Below are 22,625 nucleotides of genomic sequence, written 5' to 3'. Positions count from 1 at the left end.
AACATTGAGAGACTTGTGATGAAGAGAGGAAAGTCTATGTAGTTGTGTGTGTACTGTATATTTAGTAGTGCCTTCTAGTCTGATCTACCAAATGGCACACTGTTCCCTATGGACCCTGGTCAAACGGCAGCTGACCCCAGCCCTGCCGTTACGGCCGCTGACCCCTGCCCTGCCGGCCGCTGACCCCTGCCCTGCCGGCCGCTGACCCCTGCCCTGCCGGCCGCTGACCCCTGCCGGCCGCTGACCCCTGCCGTTACGGCCGCTGACCCCAGCCCTGCGCTTACGGCCGCTGACCCCAGCCCTGCGCTTACGGCCGCTGACCCCAGCCCTGCGCTTACGGCCGCTGACCCCAGCCCTGCGCTTACGGCCGCTGACCCCAGCCCTGCGCTTACGGCCGCTGACCCCAGCCCTGCGCTTATGGCCGCTGACCCCAGCCCTGCGCTTACGGCCGCTGACCCCAGCCCTGCGCTTACGGCCGCTGACCCCAGCCTTGCGCTTACGGCCGCTGACCCCAGAACACATACATGCCAGAGTCGGTGTCGCTGCTCAGCCTGAAGTGTCCCCACTTGCTGTCTTGTATGTAACATGATGATTCAGGACTCTGTCAATGTTTTCTTCTTTTGAATGTGTTATGTGGATAATTAATTTAAAACATTTTTTAGAGTAATTGACCACGAATGGGGAGTCAACTGTGTGTGTGTGTGTGTGTGTGTGTGTGTGTGTGTGTGAGAGAGAGAGAGAGAGAGAGAGACTGTTTTAAAGGGTGTGTGTGAGAGAGAGAGACTTTTAAAGGGAGTATGTGTGTGTGTGTGTGTGTGTGTGTGTGTGTGTGTGTGTGTGGTGTGTGTGTGTGAGAGACTGTTTTGTGTGAATGAGAGATGAATACCAAAACAACTGGGCATGTATATTGTGTGGCTTCACCCCTCTAAAGTTGCTCTGTAAATCTGTCAATTCATTGTCTGGTAATGACAAGAAAATACAAAATACTGTCCCCATTATTTTCTGAGGTTTGTAGTTGTTGAATAGTCCATATCTGCCATGAAGTGGAAACAGAACAGGTTAACATTATTACCTACTGAGCTGAAAACATTGTGTAAACACACATTTGCTTACCACTAATGTCTGTAATGATAGTTTCAGAAGAGTACTTGTTCCTATAATCGTCTTCACCCATCTTACAAACTTATATTTCCACACTCAGGTTGAAATGACACTGAAATTATGATAATGCCCTTTTTAGTGAAAAAGTGATGGAAACTTCAGCCTGTTCAGGTGGGGGTGTTTTTTGGCCCACAGCAAATCAAATGTTATTTGTCACATGCACCGAATCCAACAGGTGTCGACCTTACAGTGAATTGCTTACGAGCCTTTAACCAACAATGTAGTTTAGAAAAATAAGTGTTCAAGTATTTACTCAAATAAACAAAGGGGGGGAAAAAAGCATGACATCACAATCTGATCTAATTATTCTGACCAATGACCAGTCATCTTATTTGCATATGTAGCCTCCTTAAACAGAGCTCTCCAAACGTGTTCCTGGAGACCTACCCTCCTGTAGGTTTGAGCTCCAACCCCAGTTGTAAACCAACATGATTTAGCGACTCACGCAGCTAAATTATTAGATTCATGTTCGCTAGATTAGTGTTGGAGTGAAAACCTACAGAAGTGTAGCTGTCCAGGAACAGGGTTGGAGAGCCCTGCTCTAGAGTTTAGAAATAAATCAAATGTTGCAATGTACAAAGAATGTGATGGGGTGACCCACCTGGACCCCTGTCGCCATCCACAGTTTGAGGACCACTGGTCTTGAAGATCCTATCTGACAACCAGGGCTGTGTGTGTAAATATATTGAAGTGTGTATCAACCCCCTCATGACCAGAGAGCATTACAATGGCAAAAGGAGGCTCGGAAATAAATTATTAAAGAGATAAAAGTGATTTATTGGCCATACAAGTGATGATTTTAAAATACAATTTAAACGACTGCATGGGGGCTTTAATACTAAACTATTTAGAGAGTTTTTGAAAAAGAAAGGTGTCTGTGGCGTTTCACCAAAGCTGACGGGGTCAACTACATGTCTACATCCACTCAAATCACACCACCCCATACCCAACTGATTAACAACCGTTTAGGTCAGCATGTCGCGCGGAAAACTAGACCGGTGGTTGCGGCTGTGTGGTCACAGATTACGCTGAGCTGTCGAAATGAGGACACGGCTCGAGTCTCTTGAATAAAAAACGTTCACCTCATTAGGAACACAAAGGGAAACTAATCCCTGACCCGCGCGTTTGGCAGGATTTGAGGCGTTGGTGAACGTACTGACATTCAAAACAGTGATTATTATGTTTGTTATTTTCATAGTACCGCACCTTGTGGATCCAGTGGACATGGCAGCACTCACTCAGGCGTCAATTTCTCCTCCCGAAACGTCACTTCCACGGGATATCTGAAACTTTTCCAATGCTGCAATACCGTGGGAGTCTATGAGGCTGTGTGGGAGGGATCTCCCGTCCTAAATCAACTAGGAGGATAAACTTTTCGGGGGTTAGGATTCTGGAGGCTACTATAGCGGCGCTCAGTCTCATTGGACATTTGAAGGTAGCCTATTTTTTGAAAATGTTGTTTGTCTCTCGAGTCACAACAAGGAAGTATTCACAATAGCCTTGCCGATTTGGTGGTTGGTTGGGTAACGAGACACTTTTTAGGCTAGTGAGTAGGTAAACGTTTTCACCTTTTTCGATTGGATATATTGCGAGCGATTCCGCGTCATGTAACAACGGATGGACATGCGCTTCCAATGCGAACCGATTGAATAACTTTAACATATTCAATTACTTTTTTCTTCGTTATTAATTTAGTCATAAAAAGGAATAGGACAGAACATTTGGCCATATTGTTGCAGACATTTGGCATAGAAAACCACCCCAAAATGTGACACATCAAGAGGAAAAAGCGATAATCAAAACTGAATTGGATAAACATGTTCGCGTCAACTATCACCGTCAACCCACGGTGACTGATCCCCCTTCCCCGGTATTATTCTAGCTCGTGCGTGTCCGGTGAACGAGGAGATGAGCAAGGCGAGATGGGACAGTGTCTCAGTTCAGAACAAGACCTAACGGAGGAGGGAAAGAAGGCGAAGCTTCAGAGCGCGAAGATAGACAGGGACCTGTATGAATACGCCAAGAGGGAGATGAACGTGGTCAAAATTCTAATGCTCGGTAAGTCTCTCTTTCTCTCAATTACATTACATTCAATGGGCTTTATTGACATGGAAACATATGTTTACATTGCCAAAGCAAGTGAAATTGGTAAACAAAAGCGAAAATAATCCATCGAAAATGAACAGGGAAACATTCCAGTCGCAAATTTCAATGGAATAGACACATTTCAAATGTCACTCTACTCTCTCTGTATGGTGGTGGTGGTAATAGTAGTTAGTGGACAATATTCCACCTTCGGTAGAAGAGTGTTTTGATGTTCTGTATTGTACAGCCGAGTGTTCTCTGGTCAGATCCACTGGACAAACTCCTGGCCCTAAGCTAGTACACTAGGCTTGCACAACACATTTGCAAGTTGAGCCTAGCCCCACACACTTCTAGCTCAAACGAGGCTATTGGAACAACAGCAACGAGCTAAAAAGACCCATACTAGATGAAATGATTGGTTTAACAGAAACACAGTGAGGAGTTTAAAGGGGGCAGGCGTTTCCACACAATGGTCTAACATTCTTCCTGGTCAGTCACAGTGAATGAATCGCAGTGCAGATAGAGGCCAATGTGGTTTGTGTTGAGATGAACCAGAACAAGATAAATATCCAGGGCCCGGTTGCATAAAACATCTTAAGTAGCTTTTCACCCTTTATCTTTCCCTTATTTTATTTTTTTGCACAAAACATTTAAAGGCAAATTTCCCCCTTAAAGTAATTGAAAAAAGTTAGTTGCCCTCGAGGCCCCTCAAGTGCTTAATTCAGTATGGATATCAATGTAAACAGCATTCAGTAGGGATATCAATGTAAACAACATTCAGTATGGGTATCAAACAGCATTCAGTAGGGATATCCATGTAAACAGCATTCAGTAGGGATATCCATGTAAACAGCATTCAGTATGGGTATCAAACAGCATTCAGTAGGGATATCCATGTAAACAGCATTCAGTAGGGGTATCAATGTAAACAGCATTCAGTAGGGATATCGATGTAAACAGCATTCAGTAGGGATATCAATGTAAACAGCATTCAGTATGGGTATCAAACAGCATTCAGTAGGGATATCCATGTAAACGGCATTCAGTATGGATATCCATGTAAACAGCATTCAGTAGGGATATCCATGTAAACGGCATTCAGTAGGGATATCCATGTGAACGCCATTCAGTAGGGATATCCATGTAAACGCCATTCAGTAGGGATATCCATGTAAACGCCATTCAGTAGAGATATCCATGTAAACGGAATTCAGTAGGGATATCCATGTGAACGGCATTCAGTAGGGATATCAATGTAAATAGCATTCAGTATGGGTATCCATGTAAACGGCATTCAGTAGGGATATCCATGTAAACGGCATTCAGTAGGGATATCCATGTAAACGGCATTCAGTAGGGATATCCATGTGAACGGCATTCAGTAGGGATATCCATGTGAACGGCATTCAGTAGGGATATCCATGTGAACGGCATTCAGTAGGGATATCCATGTGAACGGCATTCAGTAGGGATATCCATGTGAACGGCATTCAGTAGGGATATCCATGTGAACGGCATTCAGTAGGGATATCCATGTGAACGGCATTCAGTAGGGATATCCATGTGAACGGCATTCAGTAGGGATATCCATGTGAACGGCATTCAGTAGGGATATCCATGTGAACGGCATTCAGTAGGGATATCCATGTGAACGGCATTCAGTAGGGATATCCATGTGAACGGCATTCAGTAGGGATATCCATGTGAATGGCATTCAGTAGGGATATCCATGTGAACGGCATTCAGTAGGGATATCCATGTGAATGGCATTCAGTATGGGTATCAAACAGCATTCAGTAGGGGTATCCATGTAAACAGCATTCAGTATGGGTATCAAACAGCATTCAGTATGGATATCCATGTAAACGGCATTCAGTAGGGATATCCATGTGAACGGCATTCAGTAGGGATATCCATGTGAACGGCATTCAGTAGGGATATCCATGTGAACGGCATTCAGTAGGGATATCCATGTGAATGGCATTCAGTATGGGTATCAAACAGCATTCAGTAGGGGTATCCATGTAAACAGCATTCAGTATGGGTATCAAACAGCATTCAGTATGGATATCCATGTAAACGGCATTCAGTAGGGATATCCATGTGAACGGCATTCAGTAGGGATATCCATGTGAACGGCATTCAGTAGGGATATCCATGTGAACGGCATTCAGTAGGGATATCCATGTGAATGGCATTCAGTATGGGTATCAAACAGCATTCAGTAGGGGTATCCATGTAAACAGCATTCAGTATGGGTATCAAACAGCATTCAGTATGGATATCCATGTAAACGGCATTCAGTAGGGATATCCATGTGAACGGCATTCAGTAGGGATATCCATGTGAACGGCATTCAGTAGGGATATCCATGTGAACGGCATTCAGTAGGGATATCCATGTGAACAGCATTCAGTATGGATATCCATGTAAACAGCATTCAGTATGGATATCCATGTAAACAGCATTCAGTAGGGATATCAAACAGCATGCAGTAGGGGTATCCATGTAAACAGCATTCAGTAGGGATATCCATGTAAACAGCATTCAGTATGGATATCCATGTAAACAGCATTCAGTAGGGATATCAAACAGCATTCAGTAGGGGTATCCATGTAAACAGCATTCAGTATGGATATCCATGTAAACAGCATTCAGTATGGATATCCATGTAAACAGCATTCAGTATGGATATCCATGTAAACAGCATTCAGTATGGATATCCATGTAAACAGCATTCAGTAGGGATATCAAACAGCATTCAGTAGGGGTATCCATGTAAACGGCATTCAGTATGGATATCCATGTAAACGGCATTCAGTAGGGATATCAAACAGCATTCAGTAGGGGTATCCATGTAAACGGCATTCAGTAGGGATATCCATGTGAACGGCATTCAGTAGGGATATCCATGTGAACGGCATTCAGTAGGGATATCCATGTGAACGGCATTCAGTAGGGATATCCATGTGAACGGCATTCAGTAGGGATATCCATGTGAACGGCATTCAGTAGGGGTATCCATGTGAACGGCATTCAGTAGGGGTATCCATGTAAACAGCATTCAGTAGGGATATCAAACAGCATGCAGTAGGGGTATCCATGTAAACAGCATTCAGTAGGGATATCCATGTAAACAGCATTCAGTATGGATATCAATGTAAACAGCATTCAGTAGGGATATCAAACAGCATTCAGTAGGGGTATCCATGTAAACAGCATTCAGTATGGATATCCATGTAAACAGCATTCAGTAGGGATATCAAACAGCATTCAGTAGGGGTATCCATGTAAACAGCATTCAGTATGGATATCCATGTAAACAGCATTCAGTAGGGATATCAAACAGCATTCAGTAGGGGTATCCATGTAAACGGCATTCAGTAGGGATATCCATGTGAACGGCATTCAGTAGGGATATCCATGTGAACGGCATTCAGTAGGGATATCCATGTGAACGGCATTCAGTAGGGATATCCATGTGAACGGCATTCAGTAGGGATATCCATGTGAACGGCATTCAGTAGGGATATCCATGTGAACGGCATTCAGTAGGGATATCCATGTGAACGGCATTCAGTAGGGATATCCATGTGAACGGCATTCAGTAGGGATATCCATGTGAACGGCATTCAGTAGGGATATCCATGTGAACGGCATTCAGTAGGGATATCCATGTGAACGGCATTCAGTAGGGATATCCATGTGAACGGCATTCAGTAGGGATATCCATGTGAACGGCATTCAGTAGGGATATCCATGTAAATGGCATTCAGTATTGGTATCAAACAGCATTCAGTATGGATATCCATGTAAACAGCATTCAGTAGGGATATCCATGTAAACAGCATTCAGTAGGGATATCCATGTAAACAGCATTCAGTAGGGGTATCCATGTAAACCGCATTCAGTAGGGGTATCCATGTAAACAGCATTCAGTAGGGGTATCCATGTAAACAGCATTCAGTAGGGGTATCCATGTAAACAGCATTCAGTAGGGGTATCCATGTAAACAGCATTCAGTAGGGGTATCCATGTAAACAGCATTCAGTATGGATATCCATGTAAACAGCATTCAGTAGGGATATCAAACAGCATGCAGTAGGGGTATCCATGTAAACAGCATTCAGTAGGGGTATCCATGTAAACAGCATTCAGTAGGGATATCCATGTAAACAGCATTCAGTATGGATATCAAACAGCATTCAGTATGGATATTCATGTAAACAGCATTCAGTATGGATATCCATGTAAACAGCATTCAGTAGGGATATCAAACAGCATTCAGTAGGGGTATCCATGTAAACAGCATTCAGTATGGATATCCATGTAAACAGCATTCAGTAGGGGTATCCATGTAAACAGCATTCAGTAGGGGTATCCATGTAAACAGCATTCAGTATGGATATCCATGTAAACAGCATTCAGTAGGGATATCCATGTAAACAGCATTCAGTAGGGGTATCCATGTAAACAGCATTCAGTAGGGGTATCCATGTAAACAGCATTCAGTAGGGGTATCCATGTAAACAGCATTCAGTAGGGGTATCCATGTAAACAGCATTCAGTAGGGGTATCCATGTAAACAGCATTCAGTAGGGGTATCCATGTAAACAGCATTCAGTAGGGGTATCCATGTAAACAGCATTCAGTAGGGATATCCATGTAAACAGCATTCAGTATGGATATCAAACAGCATTCAGTAGGGATATCCATGTAAACAGCATTCAGTATGGATAACAAACAGCATTCAGTATGGATATCCATGTAAACAGCATTCAGTAGGGGTATCCATGTAAACAGCATTCAGTAGGGAGGGATATCCATGTAAACAGCATTCAGTAGGGATATCCATGTAAACAGCATTCAGTAGGGATATCCATGTAAACAGCATTCAGTAGGGATATCCATGTAAACAGCACTTGTGGAAGTGAATGTTTCTTTCCTCTGCCCTGGTTTCAAAAGAAACACTTCCACCAGCTAGCTAGGTAGCTGAACAAGGAAAGGTGCACAACACAGCTAGCAGGCTACATACTCTATACCACAGGAGGTTGGTGGCACATTCATTCGGGAGGACGTGCTTGTGTTAATGGCTGAAGTGGAATGGTATCAGACACGTGGTGTTGTATGCATACTACCGTGCTCCATGCTCATGCTCTGAGTGCATTCTCCCAGGATGTTCTCTTGACTACGTTCTTGTGGGGACGAGTGTGAGGAGAAATCATCAAACGTAACATTTAACACAGTAGGGGGGAGTAATGCTTATCGCACACTGCACCACAAAGCAAATGTTTTATATCATAATTATCAGCTAGATGTATGTGAGCCATAGTAATCTAGCTAGCCAGCTTGGTAAACAGGCAGAAAGGGCCTAAAACTAATGTTATGCAAGGTATATGTAAATGTTTAGTGGGCAACTACCTAGCGAACAATTATTTGTGGCTAGTTAGCTAGCTATTGACTTGACTATGGACTTACCCATTCACTGAACCTTCTTCCAGCCAGGACAATGACAATGGAGAGGAATCAAGATATACGCAATTCAAACGTTTTACTTCATAACTATAAGCTAGCTATATGTGACTTGTAATAATGTAGCTAACCAGATAGTTTAACAGGCAAAAATGACCTACAACTAATGTTATGCAAAGTAGATGTCAATTATTCGTGGCTTGTCAACAGTACTGCGTTATCTTGATGTGCTAGAAACTACTAGAAATAATTGGCCGCCAATGATTTCAATAAATGTTCATTTTTTACATGATTGAGTCATATTTCTTTGCATACTTTCTGTTGAAGCTTACATCGATGCTTCAACATATGTCCAAACGGAGTAGGCATTAGAGAAGTGCCCTCCGTGCTCCGTGTCGCATCCTTTGATATGGACTTATACTCTGACCCTCGCTTGCTCCTGAGAAAGGCTCATGGTTTCTGTCATTCCGTTTGCTCCGTTTCAGCCGTTATGAGTCGCCCTCCCTTCTGCAGCCTCCGCTGCTCTGGACTTCGCTTGATGTGCTAGAAATTAATAGAAACAAGTTGAGTAAAAAGTAACTCAAATGAACACATTTTATTATCTAATGAATCAATTCGTTTGAATACTTAAAAAAACGTTTTTATTAACTAAGACTTTAATTAAGACTTTAACTAAGTAATTTCCTTGGTAATCAGAGACTCTTTCTGTTGTACCTGTCTTCAAACTACCGTAAAACCCTTAAATGATGCCCTCTCCTATCTAAAGGAATCCTTAAACAATTCCCTTAGGTATAGGTACATGATTCCTTAAGGGAAACACTCCAGATGTTTTATGCTGTCTTGTCAACTCTCCTATCTATGGTCATTGTCCAGTCACAGCACAAACTGATCTGATCTATCTATGGTCATTGTCCAGTCACAGCACAAACTGATCTGATCTATCTATGGTCATTGTCCAGTCACAGCACAAACTGATCTGATCTATCTATGGTCATTGTCCAGTCACAGCACAAACTGATCTGATCTATCTATGGTCATTGTCCAGTCACAGCACAAACTGATCTGGGACCCAGGCGTCAAGATAAAGCCATTGTCCTTGAACTTTTTGTAATACAATGTAAGAAACTATTTCTCTCTTGCTCTCGCACTCTCGCTCTCATCAATTCAAAGGGGTTTATTGGCATGGAAACATGTTTACATTGCCAAAGCAAGTGAAATAAACAAAAGTGAGAAGACACAAACCATGAAGAAAAAAAAATAGAATTTAACGGTAAATATTACCCTCAAGGTTTGGAAAACGAAGAGAGACATGATAATATAACACCTGAAATGTCTCCATCCCTGCGTCTCATTCAGGAGCAGCAGAGAGTGGGAAGAGTACTCTGGTCAAACAGATGAAGATCATCCACAGCCATGGCTTTACCAAGCAAGAGCTGTCCAGCTTCAAGGTACACACACACACACACACAGAGAGGTAATCTAAATACAGTAGAAGCCTGATCAAATTGCTTGCCAGTCATTGTATGGACGTCTCAGTTGTCCTGTCCACACAGACCAGGTGCTGGTTGCTACTCACTATAATGGAACTGGCCAGGTGAGATAGCTGATGATCATATCACTCATCTGATAAGAAGTAGAATAAGTGAGAGAGTGGGGGGGTCAGAGAGAGGGGGGTGAGTGCCTTCTGAGTGAGGGCATGGTGCCTTCTGGGGACACATCTGCATCAACTCTTCCTGTGTGTTTGTCCTAAGGTCTGGGGTTAAATAGAGGAATGTGGACAATACTGAGACACACTCCCTCACTGACTGGGTGAACCACCGACTCTCTCTCGGTCTCCCTCCCTCTTTTCCCACCAACTTTCCCTTTCTTCCATTCCTCTTTATTCTCCTTCTCACTTAGATTTTTACTCCTCTCCTTCCCTCCCCTCTCTCCTTCCCTCCCTCCCCTCTCTCTCTCTCCTCTTCTCTCCTCTCTCACTCCTCCCCTCCCCTCTCTCACTCCACTCCTACCTACTCTCACTACTCTCCTCCCCTCTCTCACTCCTCTCCTCCTCTCACTCCTCTCCTCCCCTCCCCTCACTCCTCTCCTCTCCTCCCCTCCCCCCTCCTTCCCTCCCCTCTCTCCTCCTTCCCTCCCCTCTCTCCTCCTTCCCTCCCCTCTCTCCTCCTTCCCTCCCCTCTCTCCTCCTTCCCTCCCCTCTCTCCTCCTTCCCTCCCTTCTCTCCTCCTTCCCTCCCTTCTCTCCTCCTTCCCTCCCTTCTCTCCTCCTTCTCTCCTCCTTCCCTCCCCTCTCTCCTCTCCTTCCCTCCCCTCTCTCCTCTCCTTCCCTCCCCTCTCTCCTCTCCTTCCCTCCCCTCTCTCCTCTCCTTCCCTCCCCTCTCTCCTCTCCTTCCCTCCCCTCTCTCCTCTCCTTCCCTCCCCTCTCTCCTCTCCTTCCCTCCCCTCTCTCCTCTCCTTCCCTCCCCTCTCTCCTCTCCTTCCCTCCCCTCTCTCCTCTCCTTCCCTCCCCTCTCTCCTTCCCTCCCCTCTCTCCTCTCCTTCCCTCTCTCCTCTCCTTCCCTCTCTCCTCTCCTTCCCTCCCTCTCTCCTTCCCTCCCTCTCTCCTCTCCTTCCCTCCCTCTCTCCTCTCCTTCCCTCCCTCTCTCCTCTCCTTCCCTCCCTCTCTCCTCTCCTTCCCTCCCTCTCTCCTCTCTCCTTCCCTCCCTCTCTCCTCTCTCCTTCCCTCCCTCTCTCCTCTCTCCTTCCCTCCCTCTCTCCTCTCCTTCCCTCCCTCTCTCCTCTCCTTCCCTCCCTCTCTCCTCTCCTTCCTTCCTTCCCTCCTCTCCTTCCTTCCTTCCCTCCCTCTCTCCTCTCCTTCCCTCCCTCTCTCCTTCCTTCCCTCCCTCTCTCCTCTCCTTCCCTCCCTCTCTCCTCTCCTTCCCTCCCTCTCTCCTCTCCTTCCCTCCCTCTCTCCTCTCCTTCCCTCCCTCTCTCCTTCCCTCTCTCCTTTCCTTCCCTCCTCTCTCCTCTCTCCTCTCCTCTCCTTCCCTCTCTCCTCTCCTCTCCTTCCCTCCCTCTCTCCTCTCTCCTTCCCTCCCTCTCTCCTCTCCTTCCCTCCCTCTCTCCTCTCCTTCCCTCCCTCTCTCCTCTCCTTCCCTCCCTCTCTCCTCTCTTTCCTTCCTTCCCTCCTCTCCTTCCTTCCTTCCCTCCCTCTCTCCTCTCCTTCCCTCCCTCTCTCCTCTCCTTCCCTCCCTCTCTCCTCTCCTTCCCTCCCTCTCTCCTCTCCTTCCCTCCCTCTCTCCTTCCCTCTCTCCTTTCCTTCCCTCCTCTCTCCTCTCTCCTCTCCTCTCCTTCCCTCTCTCCTCTCCTCTCCTTCCCTCTCTCCTCTCCTCTCCTTCCCTCTCTCCTCTCCTCTCCTTCCCTCTCTCCTCTCCTCTCCGTCCCTCTCTCCGTCCCTCTCTCCGTCCCTCTCTCCGTCCCTCTCTCCGTCCCTCTCTCCGTCCCTCTCTCCGTCCCTCTCTCCCTCCCTCTCTCCCTCCCTCTCTCCCTCCCTCTCTCCTCCCTCTCTCCCTCCCTCTCTCCCTCCCTCTCTCCGTCCCTCCCTCTCTCCTTCTTTCCCTCTCTCCTTCTTTCCCTCTCTCCTTCCCTCTCTCCTTCCTTCCCTCTCTCCTTCCTTCCCTCTCTCCTTCCTTCCCTCTCTCCTTCCTTCCCTCTCTCCTTCCTTCCCTCTCTCCTTCCTTCCCTCTCTCCCCTCCCTCTCTCCTCTCCCTCCTCCCTCTCTCCTTCCCTCCCTCCCTCTCTCCTCTCCTTCCCTCCCTCTCTCCTCTCCTTCCCTCCCTCTCTCCTCTCCTTCCCTCCCTCTCTCCTCTTCTTCCCTCCCTCTCTCCTCTCCTTCCCTCCCTCTCTCCTCTCCCTCCCTCCCTCTCTCCTCTCCTTCCCTCCCTCTCTCCTCTCCTTCCCTCCCTCTCTCCTCTCCTTCCCTCCCTCTCTCCTCTCCTTCCCTCCCTCTCTCCTCTCCTTCCCTCCCTCTCTCCTCTCCTTCCCTCCCTCTCTCTCCTCTCCTTCCCTCCCTCTCTCCTCTCCTTCCCTCCCTCTCTCCTCTCCTTCCCTCCCTCTCTCCTCTCCTTCCCTCCCTCTCTCCTCTCCTTCCCTCCCTCTCTCCTCTCCTTCCCTCCCTCCCTCTCTCCTTCCTCTCCTTCCCTCCCTCTCTCATTCCTTCCTTCCCTCCCTCTCTCCATTCCTTCCTTCCCTCTCCTCTCTCCTTCCCTCTCCTCTCCTCTCTCCTCTCCTTCCCTCTCTTCTCTCCTCTCCTTCCCTCTCTTCTCTCCGTCCCTCTCTCCGTCCCTCTCTCCGTCCCTCTCTCCGTCCCTCTCTCCGTCCCTCTCTCCGTCCCTCTCTCCGTCCCTCTCTCCGTCCCTCCCTCTCTCCGTCCCTCCCTCTCTCCGTCCCTCCCTCTCTCCGTCCCTCCCTCTCTCCGTCCCTCCCTCTCTCCTTCTTTCCATCTCTCCTTCCCTCTCTCCTTCCTTCCCTCTCTCCTTCCTTCCCTCTCTCCTTCCTTCCCTCTCTCCTTCCTTCCCTCTCTCCTTCCTTCCCTCTCTCCTCTCCCTCCTCCCTCCCTCTCTCCTCTCCCTCCTCCCTCCCTCTCTCCTTCCCTCCCTCTCTCCTCTCCTTCCCTCCCTCTCTCCTCTCCTTCCCTCCCTCTCTCCTCTCCTTCCCTCCCTCTCTCCTCTCCTTCCCTCCCTCTCTCCTCTCCTTCCCTCCCTCTCTCCTCTCCTTCCCTCCCTTCCCTCCCTCCCTCTCTCCTCTCCTTCCCTCCCTCTCTCCTCTCCTTCCCTCCCTCTCTCCTCTCCTTCCCTCCCTCTCTCCTCTCCTTCCCTCCCTCTCTCCTCTCCTTCCTTCCCTCTCTCCTTCCCTCCCTCTCTCCTTTCCTCTCCTTCCCTCTCTCCTCTCTTCTCTCCTTCCTTCCCTCTCTCCTCTCCCTCTCTCCTCTCTCTTCCTCCCTCTCTCCTCTCCTTCCCTCCCTCCCTCTCTCCTCTCCTTCCCTCCCTCCCTCCCTCTCTCCTCTCCTTCCCTCCCTCCCTCCCTCTCTCCTCTCCTTCCTTCCCTCCCTCCCTCTCTCTCTCTCCTTCCTTCCCTCCCTCCCTCCCTCCCTCTCTCCTCTCCTTCCATCCCTCCCTCTCTCCTCTCCTTCCTTCCCTCTCTCCTTCCTTCCCTCTCTCCTCTCCTTCCCTCCCTCTCTCCTCTCCTTCCCTCCCTTCCCTCCCTCTCTCCTCTCCTTCCCTCCCTCTCTCCTCTCCTTCCCTCCCTCTCTCCTCTCCTTCCCTCCCTCTCTCCTCTCCTTCCCTCCCTCTCTCCTCTCCTTCCCTCCCTCTCTCCTCTCCTTCCCTCCCTCTCTCCTCTCTTTCCTTCCCTCTCTCCTTCCTTCCCTCCCTCTCTCTCCTTTCCTCTCCTTCCCTGTCTCCTCTCTTTCTCTCTTCCTTCCCTCTCTCCTCTCCCTCTCTCCTCTCTCTTCCTCCCTCTCTCCTCTTCTTCCCTCTCTCCTCTCCTTCCCTCCCTCCCTCCCTCTCTCCTCTCCTTCCCTCCCTCCCTCCCTCTCTCCTCTCCTTCCTTCCCTCCCTCCCTCCCTCTCTCCTCTCCTTCCATCCCTCCCTCTCTCCTCTCCTTCCTTCCCTCTCTCCTTCCTTCCCTCTCTCCTCTCCTTCCTTCCCTCTCTCCTCTCCTTCCCTCCCTCTCTCCTCTCCTTCCCTCCCTCTCTCCTCTCCTTCCCTCCTCTCTCCTCTCCTTCCCTCCCTCTCTCCTCTCCTTCCCTCCCTCTCTCTTCTCCTTCCCTCCCTCTCTCTTCTCCTTCCCTCCCTCTCTCTTCTCCTTCCCTCCCTCTCTCTTCTCCTTCCCTCCCTCTCTCCTCTCCTTACCTCCCTCTCTCCTCTCCTTACCTCCCTCTCTCCTCTCCTTCCCTCCCTCTCTCCCTCCCTCCCTCCCTCTCTCCTCTCCTTACCTCCCTCTCTCCTCTCCTTACCTCCCTCTCTCCTCTCCCTCCATCCAGACATCTCTCCCATTCCCTCCCTCCCTCCCTCTCTCCTCTCCTTACCTCCCTCTCTCCTCTCCTTACCTCCCTCTCTCCTCTCCTTCCCTCTCCTCTCCTTCCCTCCCTCTCTCCTTCCCTCTCTCCTCTCCTTCCCTCCTCTCTCCTCTCCTCTCCTCTCCTCTCCTCTCCGTCCCTCTCTCCGTCCCTCTCTCCGTCCCTCTCTCCGTCCCTCTCTCCGTCCCTCTCTCCGTCCCTCTCTCCGTCCCTCTCTCCGTCCCTCTCTCCGTCCCTCTCTCCGTCCCTCTCTCCGTCCCTCTCTCCGTCCCTCTCTCCGTCCCTCTCTCCGTCCCTCTCTCCGTCCCTCTCTCCGTCCCTCTCTCCTCTCCTTCCCTCCTCTCTCCTCTCTCCTCTCCTCTCCTTCCCTCTCTCCTCTCTCCTCTCCTCTCCTCTCCTCTCCTTCCCTCTCTTGTCTCCGTCCCTCTCTCCGTCCCTCTCTCCGTCCCTCTCTCTGTTCCTCTCTCCGTCCCTCTCTCCGTCCCTCTCTCCCTCCCTCTCTCCCTCCCTCTCTCCCTCCCTCTCTCCCTCCCTCTCTCCCTCCCTCTCTCCGTCCCTCCCTCTCTCCTTCTTTCCATCTCTCCTTCCCTCTCTCCTTCCTTCCCTCTCTCCTTCCTTCCCTCTCTCCCCTCCCTCTCTCCTCTCCCTCCTCCCTCCCTCTCTCCTCTCCCTCCTCCCTCCCTCTCTCCTCTCCCTCCCTCCCTCCCTCTCTCCTTCCCTCCCTCTCTCCTCTCCTTCCCTCCCTCTCTCCTCTCCTTCCTCCCTCTCTCCTCTCCTTCCCTCCCTCTCTCCTCTCCTTCCCTCCCTCCCTCTCTCCTCTCCTTCCCTCCCTCCCTCTCTCCTTCCTTCCCTCCCTCTCTCCTCTCCTTCCCTCCCTCTCTCCTCTCCTTCCCTCCCTCCCTCTCTCCTCTCCTTCCCTCCCTCTCTCCTCTCCTTCCCTCCCTCCCTCTCTCCTCTCCTTCCCTCCCTCTCTCCTCTCCTTCCCTCCCTCCCTCTCTCCTTCCTTCCCTCCCTCCCTCTCTCCTTCCTTCCCTCCCTCTCTCCATTCCTTCCCTCCCTCTCTCCTCTCCTTCCCTCCCTCTCTCCTCTCCTTCCCTCTCTCCTCTCCTTCCCTCCTCTCTCCTCTCCTCTCCTTCCCTCTCTCCTCTCCTCTCCTTCCCTCTCTCCTCTCCTCTCCTCTCCTCTCCTCTCCTCTCCTTCCCTCTCTCCTTCCCTCTCTCCTCTCCTCTCCTCTCCTTCCCTCTCTTCTCTCCGTCCCTCTCTCCGTCCCTCTCTCCGTCCCTCTCTCCGTCCCTCTCTCCGTCCCTCTCTCCGTCCCTCTCTCCGTCCCTCTCTCCGTCCCTCTCTCCGTCCCTCTCTCCGTCCCTCTCTCCGTCCCTCTCTCCGTCCCTCTCTCCTTCTTTCCCTCTCTCCTTCCTTCCCTCTCTCCTTCCTTCCCTCTCTCCTTCCCTCTCTCCTTCCTTCCCTCTCTCCTTCCTTCCCTCTCTCCCCTCCCTCTCTCCTATCCCTCCTCCCTCCCTCTCTCCTCTCCCTCCCTCTCTCCTCTCCTTCCCTCCCTCTCTCCTCTCCTTCCCTCCCTCTCTCCTCTCCTTCCCTCCCTCTCTCCTCTCCTTCCCTCCCTCTCTCCTCTCCTTCCCTCCCTCTCTCCTCTCCTTCCCTCCCTCTCTCCTCTCCTTCCCTCCCTCTCTCCTCTCCTTCCCTCCCTTCCCTCCCTCTCTCCTTCCCTCCCTTCCCTCCCTCTCTCCTCTCCTTCCCTCCCTCTCTCCTCTCCTTTCCCTCCCTCTCTCCTCTCCTTCCCTCCCTCTCTCCTCTCCTTCCCTCCCTCTCTCCTATCCCTCCTCCCTCCCTCTCTCCTCTCCCTCCCTCTCTCCTTCCCTCCCTCTCTCCTCTCCTTCCCTCCCTCTCTCCTTCCCTCCCTCTCTCCTCTCCTTCCCTCCCTCTCTCCTCTCCTTCCCTCCCTCTCTCCTCTCCTTCCCTCCCTCTCTCCTCTCCTTCCCTCCCTCTCTCCCTCTCTCCTTCCCTCCCTCTCTCCCTCTCTCCTTCCCTCCCTTCCCTCTCTCCTTCCCTCCCTTCCCTCTCTCCTTCCCTCCCTTCCCTCCCTCTCTCCTCTCCTTCCCTCCCTCTCTCCTCTCCTTCCCTCCCTCTCTCCTCTCCTTCCCTCCCTCTCTCCTCTCCTTCCCTCCCTCTCTCCTCTCCTTCCTTCCCTCTCTCCTTCCTTCCCTCCCTCTCTCCTTTCCTCTCCTTCCCTCTCTCCTCTCTTCTCTCCTTCCTTCCCTCTCTCCTCTCCTTCCCTCCCTCCCTCTCTCCTCTCCTTCCCTCCCTCCCTCCCTCTCTCCTCTCCTTCCCTCCCTCCCTCTCTCCTCTCCTTCCCTCCCTCCCTCTCTCCTCTCCTTCCCTCCCTCCCTCTCTCCTCTCCTTCCCTCCCTCCCTCTCTCCTCTCCTTCCCTCCCTCTCTCCTCTCCTTCCCTCCCTCTCTCCTCTCCTTCCCTCCTCTCTCCTCTCCTTCCCTCCTCTCTCCTCTCCTTCCCTCCTCTCTCCTCTCCTTCCCTCCCTCTCTCTTCTCCTTCCCTCCCTCTCTCCTCTCCTTCCCTCCCTTCCCTCCCTCTCTCCTTCCTTCCCTCCCTCTCTCCTTTCCTCTCCTTCCCTCTCTCCTCTCTTCTCTCCTTCCTTCCCTCTCTCCTCTCCTTCCCTCCCTCCCTCTCTCCTCTCCTTCCTCCTTCCCTCCCTCTCTCTTCTCCTTACCTCCCTCTCTCCTCTCCTTACCTCCCTCCCTCTCTCCTCTCCTTCCCTCCCTCCCTCTCTCCTCTCCCCCCTCCTCCCTCCCTCCCTCCCCCTCCCTCCCTCCCTCCCTCCCTCCCTCCCTCCCTCCCTCCCTCCCTCCCTCTCTCCTCCTCTCCCCTCTCCTTCCCTCCGTCCCTCTCTCCCCTTCCCTCCCTCCCTCCTCTCCTTCCCTCCCTCTATCCTTCCCTCACTCTGACTTCTCTATAATGTAGCAACATAATGAACAAGTGTTGAGAGGAATGACCTGTTTTTTTAAAGGGTGAGCATTTTGATGGCTACCAGTTTACTAACAGGTGTGCAGCAGCAAGAATGTTCAATTATGAGAGGAATTTGGTTTGAGTTATTAGTGCGTCATACACGTTTGTGTGTGTGTGTGCTAATATTATTTTCTAGACTTGGAGTATTCTTGCTCTGAATCGGTCCTTGGCAGCTGTCTGTTGTCATGTTACACCGGAACACACACACACACACACACACACACACACACACACACACACACACACACACACACACACACACACACACACACACACACACACACACACAGACACCCACACACCGGATAGACTCTGATATGCCAGATGAAGGTCCTGAAGGTCATGGCCTTTCCCTCCTCTTTCTCATAAAAGTCAGATTATCCAAGACTCACTGCCCCATCAGTCCCCCTTTCATCTAAAGAGACAAGTTTGGTAACTTTAACACCATGGTAACTTTAACACCATGGTAACTTTAACACCATGGTAACTTTAACACTATGGTAACTTTAACACTATGGTAACTTTAAAACTATGGTAACTTTAACACTATGGTAACTTTAACACTATGGTAACTTTAACACTATGGTAACTTTAACACTATGGTAACTTTAACACCATGGTAACTTTAACACTATGGTAACTTTAACACCATGGTAACTTTAACACCATGGTAACTTTAACACCATGGTAACTTTAACACCATGGTAACTTTAACACCATGGTAACTTTAACACCATGGTAACTTTAACACTCTCTTCCAGTGGAATAAATCACACGCTGCCTCACTGCCCTATCTATATGCCTTCCCCTTCCCTGAACCAACAAAAACAGAGACACACCCTGCTTTCTCTCTTATGTTCACTCACTCACTCACTCACTCACTCACCCCGCCTTCCCCTGTCCCGACTATGCCCTGTACAGCAGATCTCTGCTCTAGGCCTGCTGCAGACTGGTAGAGACTCTTTGATTAACCACATTCTGTAGCAGGAAGCATCCCAAATGGCACCCTAATCCCTACGTAGTGCACTACTTTAGACCAGAGCCCAAATGGCACCCTATTCCCTGCGTAGTGCACTACATTAGACCAGAGCCCAAATGGCACCCTATTCCCTATATAGTGCACTACTTTAGACCAGAGCCCAAATGGCACCCTATTCCCTGCGTAGTGCACTACATTAGACCAGAGCCCACAGGGCACCTTATTCGCTATATAGGAAATAGGGTGCCATTTGGGACGCACTCCTTTCTCTGTCCCATCGTTGGGCATGTGTTGTAGCACTGTGACAAGATAGACCGATGTGGATGGGTGCGTGCTCTCTCTGCTGTCTTCTGAAGTCCACGATCACCTCCTTCGTTTTGTTGACGTTGAGGGAGAGGTTAATTCCCTGGCACCACTAAATGTGGTTGTTGGCGCTTTCAGTTTTGTGTGGCTGTTGCCATCTATCCAGGGTTATTGGTTTGGATAAACTCTGATCCTCACAGTGGGAACAGCATCATCTATGCACTTCCCTGATGAACTCAGTCACTGAGGTAGTGTATACGTCGATGCTATTCTCAGAGGCAACACGGAACATATCGCTGTCCACATGACCAAAACAATCCTGAAGAATAGATTCTGATTGGTCAGACCAATGTTAAACAGTCCTTATCACGGGTACTTCCTGTTCTAAGTTTCTGCCTATAGGAGGGGAAGAACAGAATGTTGGCATGATCTGATTTGCCGAGGGCCTTGTAGCTGTCCCGGAAGGGGGAGTAGCAATGGTCAGAGTTCTCAATGAGTGAATAGCGCAGGAGATGTTGATGAAACTTCCGTAAATAAATCAATCCAGGATATGCGGTTTCCAGTTTACACAAAGTCCAGTGTATTTTCTTGAAAGCCGTCAGTGTCTGCCTGAGGGTTGGAATCTACACGGCCGTGACGATGGCCGAAGAGAATTCTCTCGGGAGGTAATGCCACCGGTATTTGATGGAGAGGTATTACTAATCGGGAGAACAAAAGGACTTCCTGTATGTTACCTTAATCACACCATGAGTAGTTAATTGTGAAACATACACCTCTCCATTTCTTTTTGCCGGAGAGTTCTTTCTGTCCGTCCGTGATGTACGAAGAACCCCGCTTGCTGTATGGACAGGGACGGTATACGCGGAGAGAGCCATAATTCCGCGAAAGAGAGTAAGTTTTTGTCCTTGATGTCTCGAATGAGATCCTCGCCCTGAGCTTGTCTACTTTATTGTCCAGGGACTGAACATTAGTGAGTAATATACTCGGAAGTGGTGGGTGGTAATGCACACCTCCTGAGTCCTGTAGGGAATAATACAAGAAACGTTCTGTGGAAATAATGTAAGAAATACCACACACAAAAAACAATACTGCAAAGTTGGTTCAGAACTAGGAACAAGGCGACCATGTCTGTTGGTGCCATCTTGAACTCCAGTGGAGATGGTGAGAATCTTCCAAGTTCCCTCGGCGTGCACATCACTGACAACCCTCTCTCCTTCCTTCCTTCCCTCCACCTCTCTCCTTCATTCCCCCTCTCTCCTCACATCACTGACAACCTGAAATGGTCCATCCATTGAAGAAGGCGCAACAGCGAGGCTGAAGAAATTCGGCTTGGCCCCGAAGACCCACCCCTCACGAACTTCTACAGATGCACCATTGAGAGCTTTCTGTCGGGCTGTATCATTGCCTGGTACGACAATTGCACCGTTTGCAACCGCAGGCCTTTCCAGAGTTAGAGGTCGACCGATTAATCAGAATGGCCGATTAATTAGGGCCGATTTCAAGTTTTTATAACAATCGGAAATCTGTAATTTTGGACACTGATTTTGCTGATTTTAAAATTAAAATTAAAATGTTTTTTTTACACATTTTATTTAATCTTTATTTAACTAGGCAAGTCCGTTAAGAACACATTCTTATTTTCAATGACGGCCTAGGAACTGTGGGTTAACTGGGGCAAAACGACAGATTTTTACCTTGTCAGCTCGGGAATTACGGTGTTCCTTACGGTTAACGAGTCCAACGCTCTAACCACCTGCCTCACGAGGAGCCCACCTGTTACGTGAATGCAGTAAGAAGCCAAGTTAAGTTGCTAGCTAGCATTAAACTTAATCAATCATAATCATAAGTTATAACTTTCACATGGTGTGATGATATTACTAGTTTATCTAGCGTGTCCTGCGTTGCATATAATCGATGCAGTGCGTATTCGCGAAAAAGGACTGTCGTTGCTCCAACGTGTACCTAACCATAAACACCAATGCATTTCTTAAAATCAATATACAGAAGTGTATCTTTTTAAACCTGCATATTTAGCTAAAAGAAATCCCGGTTAGCAGGCAATACTAACCGGGTGAAATTGTGTCATTTCTCTTGCGTTCATTGCACGCAGAGTCAGGGTATATGCAACAGTTTGTGCCGCCTGGCTCATTGCGAACTAATTTGCCAGAATTTTACATAATTATGTCATAACATTTAAAGGTTGTGCAATGTAACAGGAATATTTAGACTGAGGGATGCCACCCGTTAGGTAAAATACAGAACGGTTCCGTATTTCACTGAAAGAATAAACATCTTGTTTTCGAGATGATAGTTTCTGGATTCGACCATATTAATGACCTAAGGCTCATATTTCTGTGTGTTATTATGTTTAAGTCTATGATTTGATAGAGCAGTCTGACAGAGCGGTGGTCGGCACCAGCAGGCTCAAAAGCATTAATTCAAACAGCACTTTTGTGCGATTTGCCAGCAGCTCTGCTGTTTATGACTTCAAGCCTATCAGCTCCCGAGGTTAGGCTGGTGTAATGTCATGTGAAATGGCTAGCTAGTTAGCGGGGTGCGCGCTAATAGCGTTTCAAACGTCACTCGCTCTGAGACTTGGAGTAGTTGTTCCCCTAGCTCTGCAAGGCTAATGTTGCTTTGAGGGTGGCTGTTGTCATTGTGTTCCTGGTTCGAGCCCAGGTAGGAGCGAGGAGAGAGACCGAAGCTATACTGTTACACTGGCAATACTAAAGTGCCTATAAGGACATTCAATAGTCAATGGTATATGAAATACAAATGGTATAGAGAGAAATAGTCCGATAATTCCTACACTGCTCAAAAAAATAAAGGGAACACTTAAACAACACAATGTAACTCCAAGTCAATCACACTTCTGTGAAATCAAACTGTCCACTTAGGAAGCAACACTGATTGACAATAAATTTCACATGCTGTTGTGCAAATGGAATAGACAAAAGGTGGAAATTATGGGAAATTAGCAAGAAACCCCCAATAAAGGAGTGGTTCTGCAGGTGGTGACCACAGACCACTTCTCAGTTCCTATGCTTTCTGGCTGATGTTTTGGTCACTTTTGAATGCTGGCGGTGCGTTCACTCTAGTGGTAGCATGAGACGGAGTCTACAACCCACACAAGTGGCTCAGGTAGTGGTCCTTCTGTAGCTCAGTTGGTAGAGCATGGCGCTTGTAACGCCAGAGTAGTGGGTTCGATTCCCGGGACCACCCATACGTAGAATGTATGCACACATGACTGTAAGTCGCTTTGGATAAAAGCGTCTGCTAAATGGCATATATTTAGGTAGTGCAACTCATCCAGGATGGAACATCAATGCGAGCTGTGGCAAGAAGGTTTGCTGTGTCTGTCAGCGTGGTGTCCAGAGCATAGAGGCGCTACCAGGAGACAGGCCAGTACATCAGGAGACGGGAGGAGGCCGTAAGAGGGCAACAACCCAGCAGCAGGACCGTTACCTCCGCCTTTGTGCAAGGAGGAGCAGGAGGAGCACTGCCAGAGCCCTGGAAAATGACCTCCAGCA

At 49.2% G+C, this 22,625-nt stretch overlaps 1 protein-coding gene across 3 annotated transcripts in view; it reads left to right on the top strand.

Annotated features, from left to right (window-relative positions):
- The first annotated feature begins 2,105 nt into the window (after positions 1–2,105).
- Positions 2,106–22,625, top strand: part of gnav1 (guanine nucleotide binding protein (G protein) alpha v1) — a 58,616-nt gene continuing 38,096 nt past the window's right edge. For all 3 annotated transcript variants that reach the window (XR_006833103.1, XR_006833104.1, XM_046310491.1), the window contains exons 1-2: positions 2,106–3,219; positions 10,075–10,166. Coding sequence is in view for 1 of the 3 variants with exons in the window: in XM_046310491.1 (XP_046166447.1) it covers positions 3,084–3,219; positions 10,075–10,166 (228 nt within the window). In the remaining 2 variants the exon portion in view is untranslated. The remainder of the gene's footprint in view (positions 3,220–10,074; positions 10,167–22,625) is intronic.

This window comes from Oncorhynchus gorbuscha, linkage group LG18 (genome assembly GCF_021184085.1).
Source record: "Oncorhynchus gorbuscha isolate QuinsamMale2020 ecotype Even-year linkage group LG18, OgorEven_v1.0, whole genome shotgun sequence".
Classification (NCBI taxonomy): domain Eukaryota; kingdom Metazoa; phylum Chordata; class Actinopteri; order Salmoniformes; family Salmonidae; genus Oncorhynchus; species Oncorhynchus gorbuscha.
The sequence above is the reverse complement of the archived record's forward strand: the minus strand, read 5'-3'. Positions and strand labels throughout refer to the sequence as shown.